Source organism: Neolamprologus multifasciatus, chromosome 18 (assembly GCF_963576455.1).
Source record: "Neolamprologus multifasciatus chromosome 18, fNeoMul1.2, whole genome shotgun sequence".
Taxonomy (NCBI): domain Eukaryota; kingdom Metazoa; phylum Chordata; class Actinopteri; order Cichliformes; family Cichlidae; genus Neolamprologus; species Neolamprologus multifasciatus.
Window position 1 is genome coordinate 37357550 of NC_140456.1, and position 11718 is coordinate 37369267.

At 48.6% G+C, this 11718-nt stretch overlaps 1 protein-coding gene across 2 annotated transcripts; it reads right to left on the bottom strand.

Moving 5' to 3' along the window:
* Positions 1-1027: 1027 nt before the first annotated feature.
* On the bottom strand, positions 1028-9889 carry LOC146498604 (syncytin-2-like). Of its 2 annotated transcripts, XM_085141583.1 has the most exons (2): positions 8809-9889; positions 1028-1787 (listed from the first exon to the last, which is right to left on the bottom strand). In XM_085141583.1, exons 1-2 carry the CDS (start codon positions 9475-9477, stop codon positions 1701-1703), a joined length of 756 nt encoding a protein of 251 aa, XP_084997709.1. In that variant the 5' UTR covers positions 9478-9889; the 3' UTR covers positions 1028-1700. The 2 variants fall into 2 exon arrangements, with proteins under 2 accessions (XP_084997709.1, XP_084997710.1); XM_085141584.1 differs by lacking the exon at positions 1028-1787 and having other exon boundaries at positions 8605-9889.
* Between the last annotated feature and the right edge of the window lie 1829 nt (positions 9890-11718).

The following is an 11718-nucleotide window of genomic DNA, read 5'->3' on the forward strand; positions in this document are numbered from 1 at the left end:
ATGTGATGTTTGTGTATTGTATGTACGGTCGGCAAGGTCTGTCATCTCAGCTGTGGGCAACTGCAACTGACAAATTAAGGCTATCTTATCTCATCTTATCAAAAGTAGTCAGCAATGTGAAACCCACAAGATGTACTCTGGATATTGTTCCATCTCATTTATTGAAAGATGTTTTTGATACTGTGAGTATGAGGTGTTTTTTTTTTTTTTCTATAGTCAATAAAAGTCTTCAGTTTGGGCGTGTACCTTCTGACTTTAAACATGCTGTGGTGGAACCTATTCTGTAAAAGCAAGACCTCAATCCATCAGTGTTATCCAACTACAGGCCAATTTCTAAAGTGCCCTTTCTTTCTAAAGTCCTTGAGAAAGTTGTCCTTCTTCAGCTCCAGACCTTTCTACATACAAATGGCATTAGTGAAGTACTTCAGTCTGGTCTTAAAGCGCACCACAGCACTGAAACTGCTCTATTAAAAGTTTTTAATGAACTTTTGACTTTTACTGACTTGGAGATTCTGTCATTTTTATACTATTAGACCTCAGTGCTGTCTTTCATACCATAGATCATAGGATTCTTATCTGCCAGCTTGAACACTGTGTCAGAATCAAAGGGACTTCATTGGAGTGGTTCAAATTAGGGATGCACCGATACCGGTATAGGGTATCGGCCTCGATACCACATTTTCTAAAGTACTCGTATTCGTTAAAAGTTCCCCGATACCGAGGACCGATACCACGGTCTGAGACCTGTCTATGTTTGAGTGGCATGTAAGGGGTTAATCACAGGCGCTGAGTGCCTGCCCCCAGGCCCCGGGTACCCGCCCCCAGGCCCCGGCTGCATCTCAGAGCTGGGAGAAGGCGAGGCGAGACAAGTCAGCCGTGTGGAACTATTTCAAAGTAAACGAAGACGCGAAAACAAAGGCGGATTGCAAATTGTGCTCAGAGAAATTGTCCAGAGGAGGCTCAAAAGGTAGCGCATTTAACACAAGTAATTTAATCAAGCACCAAAAAGACGACAACGAGTACAAAGAGTTTTGTTGGGTCTAAGTCAGACCCCGCTGATCCCAGAACTTATTCCCATGAAAGAAAGACAAGGCAACAGCGATCGATCTTTTTACTTGCAAGGGGGGCCTTGTCCGTACCTTAGCACATCACAAAATGACCTCTCCGACTGCCCCCTCTTGCTCCCTTTTATTGACAACGTTCACACAATAAACAATAGTTTACAACACGTACCTTCCCCCCGTAACCCCCCTTGGTTACAAAAGACAAGGCACTGTGTGTGTGTTATGTGAGAATGTGTGTGTGTGTGTGTGTGGGCATGCTGCTGATCAAAGGGTCATATAACATAAAAGCACAGGAACATCCTTGGTCATAAAGAGGGCAATCTCCCCTCACCCTAGATAACACAATGAAGCCATACAAAGGGGAGGAAGTTTACCACATCAAACAGACCTTCACAGAGGGTGTTCCTGTGATCAGAAACACTACTGCCCCCCTCCCAGAATCTTAAGGATCTGGGGAGGGGAGGACAGAAAGGATTCTTTAAACCTATGTACAAATGGCAAACATAAAAATGACAATATTTAATAATTCACCCTGACATTTTCCTCCTGTTTGTCATTTTTATGCTCCAAATTATTCCTATGTTATATATTCTCAGCCATGCACCTCTTGCTTAACATTTTCAGCGCAGGCGTCATTTACACACAGGCTTCTGTCATGTCAGTAATTTCAGTCATGTCATATTGTTGCAAAAGTACATAATTAACAAATGTATTGGAAATCATCTTAGTGTTAACCATTCCTCGCCATCAGTCCCCTGACCGTGGTCAGGAGACGCGAGGGGAGATGCTTCCTCCAGGGCCGAAGTTTGTCCTCCTTCGGGGTTAACTCCCTTCACTTTTGTGGAGTAGTGAGGCAGACAGAAATCAGCCGAGGCACCGGAGAGTACTGAAGAGATGAGGCTTTAATAACAGTACTGCACACTTCGAAAACACCCTGCATAGGCTGTAGCCCGTTAGAACGCTGCTCCCGGTCGCCCTCTCTACCCATGACACACTCACTCTCTCTTTTTCCTCTTTCGCTCCCCGCGTTTCCTTCACGCGCATGCTCACACACACATCACATACACTCCTTACTGCACCCAGTCACACACAAGACAGCAATTCCCGCAACACTACCCCCACTCTGGATGGCAATTAAACAATAATTCCACTCCAGCATTGTAATGCATAAAACTGGTACACAATCCCCTTTACCACTTGGAGCCCACAGGAGATAAAAGTGTTAGCCATTACCGCATATAAGGTGAGGTTTAGTATCAACTAATGCACTTCAGTGACAAAGACATTGACTTAAGTAAGGTGTACATACATGTGCAAAATAAAGCATTTCAAGTGTTGTTAAGTAGAAAAGAAATTACACAATTGTAACTATTACATGGCGACCGGGAATAACTAACTTATTCTAGCATCTAGGAAGGCACAAATACAAATGGATAAGTGCATGTAGATAACCCCGATAACTCACTTTTTTTCAAATGTAAACACTGGAACAATGAAAAATATAGCTCTCTCTTACACCATTGTAGCTAACAGTGTAGAAGGCTGAAACGATTTAAACTTGAACTGAATCTTCAGTCCTACTTGGAACTGTCCATGGTAAGTAAACCATGCTAAGTGATCCACACTCCATACCGGTGTGGAGCTCTGCGCCGATGAGTTGGTCGCTGAAACTGCTGGCCCAGGTGGTCTGGCTCACCCACCACACCCCCACCATTCTCATGGTCTACATGGGAAGGGGATGATGGGATAACCACAACCGGAGCGGGATCAGCTGCAACTGAGACAGATGGCTGAGAGGAGCTGGGGCCATTGCCAGTTGCAGTAGAGAACAGACTGTGCAGACCCAGATCACGGTCTGCTGGGTCATCCTCTAAAGCTGGTGGTGGGACCTCTGTAGGTGACCACTGATGAGCTTGATCAAGGACCCAGGTATTGTCCAGGGGCTCGTGGCAGCGATAATGCTTTAGCTGGTCATGGTGGACAACTTTCACTTTAGACCTTGGGTTCTTCTGGATCCGATAAACTAGGTCATCCAATTGCCCCAGGACAAAGAATGGTCCTTCATACGATGGGAGGAACTTTCTGACCTTGTTCTTGATGTGACGTGTTCCTTTGATGAGATACCACACAGGATCTCCAGTCTTATACTGTGTGTGGCAACAGTTCTTGTCATATTGCCTTTTTGCGCGCTTGACTGACTCACCCAGGGCTTCCCTGGCGATGAGGTGGGCCAGCTCCAGCCGCTCACGCATTTGCTGCACATACTCTGGAGCTGATGGTTGGTTGTCTGGATCAGGAGGTAGACCTGCGACAAGGTCCACTGGCTCACTCAGTTCTCGGCCAAACATCATGAAGTTTGGGGTGAAACCTGTAGCACTGTGTTTGGTCGCCCTGTAGGCCATAACAGCGTATGTGATCATCAGGTCCCAGTCCCAATGGCAACGCTCTGCTGTGGAGGCCAGGATCTTCTGGAGAGTGGCATTGAAACGTTCAACCTGGCCATCTGACTGGGGTCGGAATGGCGTTGTATGAGTCTTGTCTATGCCAAACAAACTGCACACCCCCTGGAACACATCAGATTCAAAATTGCGCCCCTGGTCACTGTGCAGTGCTTGAGGTATCCCGTAGCGGCACACCCACTCAGATGCAACGACCTCGGCAACGGTTGCAGCCCGTTCATCTGGGATAGGAAAGGCTTCAGTCCACTTTGTAAAGTAGTCTTGTATCACAAGCACATATCGGTTTCTGCGCTCCGTCTCATTCAGTGGTCCCATAATATCCAGCGCAACGCGCTCCATTGGGGCTCCTACCCGGACAGTTCCCATCGGAGCTTGCGGTGTCTTCTGGGGTCGGGCCCTGGATGCACAGCTGGTACAAGTACGGCACCAAAGAGCGACGTCTTCCCTCATGTGATACCAATAGAATCGGGTTCGTAGTCTGGCCACAGTCCTCTCGACACCAAAATGTCCACCCACTGGCCCTTCGTGCATCTGGCCCATCACTTCTGGTTGTAGCTTGCGTGGCAGTACGATTTGTGGATAGAACTGGGTCTCGTCAAGGCAGTAGAAGCGACGGACCAGAACTCCATCTCTGAAGTAGAGCCGTTTCCATTGAGCCCAGTATGTCTTAGTGGCTGGGCTGCATGGTGAAGCAATAGTCCATGGGGGGCGCTCACTGCTGGCCTCCATCCAGGCGCGTATGGGTGCAATGTCTGCATCAGCGTCCTGGGCTTGGCTCAGCTCCCCCATGGTCCAGCCGTGAAACAGAGAAGCAGTATCAAGGGTTTTAGCCACATATACTTTCTCAGTCAGCTTTACAGTGTGTGTATTAGTGGAAATGTTCTGGTGTGATATGTCTGTTCTAGTGTGAATTGTCTGTTCTGAGATGTCTGTGTTGGTAGGAGCGTTTTGACATAAAATGTCTGACTTTGTAAGAGCAGTTTGGTCTAAAGTCTTTGTTTCTGGTGTAGTGGTGTTATGACTTACCCCCACTAGACACACCGTTGTAGTAGCCGGTTGTCCCTCCACCCTCACCGGACTCAGCAACAGGGAGCTGGTGTCAGAGTCCAACTCGCATTGGACTGCCTGATGACTGGTCCCCCCGAGATGCTTGGGAGGGTCCTGCACTCTGCATGGACAGGACTGGCGACAGGGTCTTCTGGAGAGGCTATCAGCATTGGTGTGCACTCGACCTGGACGGTGGATGATCTCAAAGTCGTACTCGGCAAGCTTCTCGAGCCATCGAGCTAACTGTCCCTCTGGCTCTTTCATTTTTGTTAGCCACCGCAGGCTGCTGTGGTCTGTGCGCACTTTGAAAGGCCGTCCAAGGAGGTACTGGCGAAAATGGGACGTGAAATCCACGACGGCTAGTAGTTCACGTCGTGTGGTGCAGTAGTTTTCTTCAGTTCTTGATAGCTTACGACTGCCATATGCCAGCACACGCTCCACGCCCTGTTGCATCTGTGACAGCACCGCGCCGATGCCAGTGTCACTGGCATCAGTGTCTAGTGTCATTTCTCCATGGTCAAGTGGATAGCCGAGAACAGGGGCAGAGGTGAGTCGACACTTCAGCTTGTCGAAAGCTGCTTGGTGCTCAGCATGCCACTGAAAATGTGCGTTCTTCTTGGTCAGGTTGTGTAGGGGTTCGGCTATAGAGGCAAAATCTTTCACGAACCGGCGATAATATGAGGCCAGGCCGATGAAGCGTCTGACCTCCTGGATGGATGTAGGTGTGGGCCACATCTGAACTTTTTGAACTTTGCTGGGGTCGGTAGCCACACCATGCTCGGATACCACATGGCCAAGATAAGCAACTTCGCGGCGAAAGAGGCAGCATTTGGCAGGTTTCAGTTTCAAGTTAGCTTTGAAGTCTATAGAATACCTGGCCAAGCCATTGCAGCATCCCCGACACGTCCTTAGCCAGCACGATGATGTCGTCCAAGTAGACCAGGCAGGTCTCCCACTGCATGCCAGCCAGAACGCGGTCCATCAGCCGCTGGAACGTTGCCGGGGCATTGCATAGTCCAAATGGCATGACGTTCCACTCAAAGAGGCCTGTCCTAGTGCAGAAAGCGGCGGCCCTGCGTGCTCTAGGCGTCAGCTCAACCTGCCAGTAGCCTGAGGCGAGGTCTAATGTGCTGAACCATCTGGCAGTTGAGAGTGTGTCCAGCGTGTCCTGGATGCGGGGCAGCGGGTAGGCGTCTGTTATGGTGCGGTCGTTGAGAGCCCTGTAGTCAATGCAGAGGCGGTATGTCCCATCTTTCTTACGCACCATAACGATAGGCGAGGCCCAGCTGCTGCAGCTGCGTTGGGCGAGACCGCTCTGTAGGCTGTCGTAGATCTGCTGATCAGCATTTTGCTGCTTTTCCCCTGCCATTCTTCGTGGATTTTGTTTGACTGGGGCACCAGGACGGGTTATGATGTCATGCTGCACAAGGCTGGTTCGGCCCAGGACAGCAGGCCCTGTAGAAAACACATGTCCATAAGTGCAAAGCAAGCGTTTAAGTTGGAGCTGTTCATAGTCATTGAGGTCTGTGGAGCTCTGGGCATAGAGCTCCTGCAGGTGCTGAGGAACCACAGGAGGGCTGGTCAGAGAGTCTGCAGCTGGGGAGACCATGGAGGGTTCCACGGCCTCAGATGGCTGGAGGAGCCCGGCAATGGATCCCGCCTTAATTGTTACTGCTTTATTGCCGAGGTTAAAAAGGCGAAGTGGGACAGCTTTAGAAGGCTGTGCGTTGACTAGGACTCTGGCGATAAGTACTTTGTGCCTCTCAACAAAACCTTTGGTGGGACTAAGCATCATGTCACCTCGAGCTGCTGCACCAGGATGCACATTGCCTTTCACCATATATTCTTGCCCCGGTTCCACCACCACAGTTCTAGCTATTCTCACTGCGTGTGACTTTGTACTGGCTTCGGTTTGGTAGTAGAGCACCTCTTCACCGAACAGGATGATGCGGCGTTTGCCGAAATCAAGACGTGCTTCAGCTTGAGTGAGGAAGGGATGCCCAAGCAGCACCTCATTTCCTTCTATATCTGCCACCAGGAAATCAACATTCACCTGTCGATTGTTGATATTGACAGGTATCTGGGCTTCACCTAGCACCGGCACGTCCCCAGGTCCCACACCAAGTAAGGTCTCAACAACTGAGGGCTGTAGTGGTGGCCTCACATCTGGGTGGATGGAGTTGTAGTAGGGCAGTGGCAGCACGCTCCTCCGGGCCCCACTGTCCAAAACAGCACTTACCTCCACTTCGTAGAGGCGCATGGGGATACTCATTTCTTGGCTTTGGCACTTAAGGTGGAGCACGGTGGGTTTTGGGCTGTCCCAAGGGCTACTGTTCAATGTTAAGGCCTTGGTGGTTTTGTGAGGAGAAGGGCACTGTTTTTGGACATGGCCCCAACCTTGACAGTTATGACAGCGAATCCCACTCCTTTTAAAGTTTCTGTGATTGTTCGGTGTTGTTGAGGGTGTGTGTGGGACAAAACAATTCGGCGTGGGGCTAGCTGCAGGTGCATGCTCAGCAACATTCTCATCTTTGTCTTTTTCTCTGACGACGGCAGCTCGGGGCCGGCGTTCAGCTGCGTTACGGGCTCCTTGCTGCATGGCACTGGTTACATAAGACGCAGCCCTTTTAGTGGTTTCGTGTCGGTGGGCTATTTCGTATGCACAGGCAAGTGTGGCTGGGTGCCTCTCTAGCAACTTCTGTACTATTTCTGCATCACCCAGCCCATTGGTGAAAACTTCAACAGCTATGGAGTCTTGTTCAATCTCTGCTCTATCACCATATGCAACAGCCACTTTCCCATAAATGTCATCTCTGAAAACATGCAGGGCCTCCCCAGGTTTACGCACTCGCTGCCTCAGTTCTACAGCAACAGCAGCTGCATGGTCAGAAGAAGGGCCATATGCAGTTTCCAGTTCGTCCACCAGGCGGCGGTAATCCCATTTGGATGAGCGGGGAATTTCTGTGGATAATAGCCCCTGCTGCTCCAACTAGGCAGAATTTAAGCTGAGTTGTCATTGTTTTTTCTGACCAATAGTTGGCTTCAGCGCAGCTCTCAAACCTGTGCAGAAATTCCTTCCACGATGTGGTGCCGTCATATTGGCCCGGACGTAGGGTGGGGACTCTCTCTCTAGGGTCACCGTCCTCTTCACTGTCAGATGGGGGCTGACGGGGCACACAGCGGGTCTTGCCTGGTTTCGAGCGGGGTTTATGTTGTGCAGTGGTTTGCCCATAGCTTATGGCTTCATTAAGGCTACTGAAAGGCATACATTGCATGGGTGTATTTAACATTGCGTTAAATTGAGCCGGTGTGCTGTGTACAAAACTGTCCATGTGAGCGGAGGAAAATGGGTTTGAGTCTGGATAGTGGATTTTCGTTTGGGGAGTAGGAGCTGGATAATAGTTCATGCTGCTGCCTGTGTTTCTCTCACGGCCGTAGCTGCGGCATTCAGCGTCAACGAAGGGATTCGTGCGGGAAAACTGCGGCCGGGCAGGACCACTGGGCGGCGCGAATACGCCCTCTCCATTAGCGTGTGTGTTAGCACAACTTTCGGCACACAGGAATGGGTTCATATGTTCACATTCAGCCACAGCTCTGTCTCTGTTAGCTTCCCTAATGCTCGCGGCACCCTCGGAGACACTGGTCAGCGATATGAACGGGTTGGAGTAATTGGTCTCGAGTCCGTAGTTTTCACGAGAATGGCGAGCAGTGGCCATCGCGAGTTAGCTTAGCTACGGGCTAATGCACTTGTAATTACGGTCACTCGGCTTTATCGTTAGCCGCTTTAGCCTGTCGGTTTTTCTCAGTGCTCACCACTCCTTTAACAACGTGAGAGGGTCCCATCTGGGTCGCCAGTGTTAACCTTTCCTCGCCATCAGTCCCCTGACCGTGGTCGGGAGACGCGAGGGGAGATGCTTCCTCCAGGGCCGAAGTTTGTCCTCCTTCGGGGTTAACTCCCTCCACTTTCGTGGAGTAGTGAGGCAGACAGAAATCAGCCGAGGCACCGGAGAGTACTGAAGAGATGAGGCTTTAATAACAGTACTGCACACTTCGAAAACACCCTGCATAGGCTGTAGCCCGTTAGAACGCTGCTCCCGGTCGCCCTCTCTACCCATGACACACTCACTCTCTCTTTTCCCTCTTTCGCTCCCCGCGTTTCCTTCACGCGCATGCTCACACACACATCACATACACTCCTTACTGCACCCAGTCACACACAAGACAGCAATTCCCGCAACATTAGTCAGCATTGATCTTATACAAGGTAAAATGCATCCTATACATAAGCAAATCAGTATCAACAACACAAAAACAGGAGTTAATATTTTCAAAAGAAGATGCCACCAAGGACCAGACATTAACCACGCTATCCAGCCTTGTGGCTCATCTACTCCTGGTGTACGATTCATCATGTATTTCTGCAATGTGGTTAAATTCTGCAGTGCTTCATAAATGTCTCCTCCACTTGTATATCCATCGGGTATGAACGTACAACACGTTTCTCCTATCAATTTGCATACTCCTCCTTGCGATGCAGTTATTAAATCCAAAGTCAGTCTGTTTTGCAAAACCATTGTCCTTATAGCCTTTTGCTCCTCTGCTAAGGCTGTTCCAAGGGTCTGGGTCCAATTTATGTGCCTCAGTAGTGCATATCTGTTGATTTCTACGTGAGTTCCAACTTTCCCGACCCCGATCCATGGAAACAATCCTTGTAAGAACTTGGCTCCGGGTCCCCAGATTCGAAACTCCCAAGGGACCTCACTTAAATCCGTGAGCCCTGTGCTTGCACTCTGTACGTCTCTCTTTGTCTTCGATCCTGGATGTGTTGCTAAAGCAAGCAAACAAACTGTCTCGCTCTCCGTGATGCTATATGGCCACAGTCCAGAAGAATGTGTAGACAGTGGCATGTGTGCACAAGCATAACAATTAGTCTTTGTCAGGGTTCCTGGGTCATCGGCCCAGCGCTTTCAGTTTTGTTCATGTTCGGTTTATTTTGCCACTGCCTGTTTCACTTCCTGTTTGTTCCCCGTGTCAGCTCGTTTCGTGCCATTAGCCAGATTATGTTCAGCTGTGTACTCACCGGTCTCTCATTATCATCCTCATCAGTCTGTGTATTTAAGTCTTCTGTTTCTACTCGTTCTTTGTCGTGTCATTGATGTTGATGTTATGTCGTCGTTTCCGCCAGCCAGCCAGCCAGCCACTCAGTCCGTTCGTCCTTCCTTCATTCATTCATTCAGTCAGTCGTCCAGCCAGCCAGCCAGCCATTTCCTACCTCTGTTCTGTTTGCTCACGCCATCACAATAAACCCCAGTCTTCACCTACCTGTGAGTCCTGCGTTTGGGTTCCTTCTTCCTCGCCTCCACACCACGCCTGACAGTCTTGTTGTTTATGTGAGCGGTTGTGTTCATAAACTGCCACCAGTAGTTAGTTGAAAACCCATGCGGGTACTGGGTGTGATTTGCTCTGTCCCAATGCGCTGCTGTCATCCCACTCAGGGTCCACAGGCTCAAGAAGGTGAACAGCACAGTCCCAGCCATCCTAAGTTGGGTTCAGGATCCGTTGGTTTCTTCACCAGGATTGAGACGAGAGGTCCTAGAGATATACTCCCCCCTTTGTACCGCTGGCCTTTTCACCATCACCCAGTGTCGGCTAGGAAGTGTGTCACCTTCTTGCAGTGCGCTTGATGTATCCAAGTGTTTCTCTCAGCAATCTTCACTGCTGTAGGCGTCGTCAGCAGCACCTGATAAGGACCATTCCACCGTGGATTAGACCAGCACTTCCTCTTTATGGCCTTTATCAGCACCCAATCTCCAGACTTCAGGCTCTGTTCCTGTGGAGAGACAGAATCATCTGGCAGATCATTTGTTCTCATAACTTCTTTACTTTTTAACATTTTAAGCATCCAATCTGCTAATGTGTTCTCCTCTTCTGCTTTTCTGTCATCACTACAGAAAACTGGAACTCTAAATGGTCTGCCATATATAATCTCAAAGGGTGTCAGACCATTCTCTGTTGGAGTAATCCTCATGTACATTTTAACTAATTCTATACAATCTAACCATGTTCTGCCTGTCTCTTCCATTGACTTCCTAAGTCTTAGCTTTACTGTTCCATTAGTTCTCTCTACCAGCCCTGCACTTTGTGGGTGATATGAACAATGATGTTTTAGTGTTATCCCTAGATGTTGTGCCATTAATTCAATTACTTCATTTACAAAGTGTGGACCATTATCACTATAAATGGTCTCTGGAATCCCATGTTCCGGGATGATATTCTTACATATTGCTTTGGCAACTGAAATGGCATCTGCTTTCCTAGTTGGGACGATTTCTACCCACTTTGAAAAAGGGCACACTATCACTAAACAGTACTTGTAGTTATTACAGTTGGACAGCTCTATAAAGTCCATGTGAATAACTTGAAATGGGTGACTGGGTCTCGGGAATTTCCCTCTCTTAGGTCTGAGAATTGTGCTTGCAACATATCATACATGACCTGCAAAAGTTTTTTGAAAAAGTATTAAATCCTAGAGTATAAAAATGTTGCTCTACTGCTGCCATCATTCCCCCTGTGGAGACATGGCAAAGCCCATGGCTCAAAATAGCAGCAGTCTTATACAAATTCTTAGGCAGTATTGGTTTATCACACTACATCCTGCCATTTGTTTACCATCAGTGTATACAGTTTTTACAGTAATTCTTTGAGGACCCAGTTTCATCACTTTGTCAGTGTAGGCATTATCAGGTCCTGGTGTCATTTTGAACCTAAGTGTGATGTGCATCTCATCTGGTTCCTGTCTATCATAGTCCTCAGCTAATCTCTCCTCGGCTGTGGTCAACATTTTACAGTTTATCTGATCTGGTCTAGAGGTTGACAGGTCAAGCGTCCAGTAGTAATGTACATCGCCACTGCCCTGGTGAACCATTGTTTCTGCAGTTTCTCCTTTTCCTGCAGTTATCATTCCAACAGCCGTGGGAATGATTGAGATTCCAAGTTTTACCATCATATCTCTACCCAAAAGGTTCACAGGACATGTCGGACACATTACTACTGAACCCTGAGCTGCCTCTCCCGTAGATGGATCTCTAATCCATACTGGCTTAGAGATTCTGTGTTGATTTAACTGGCCATTAGCAGATTTTACATAA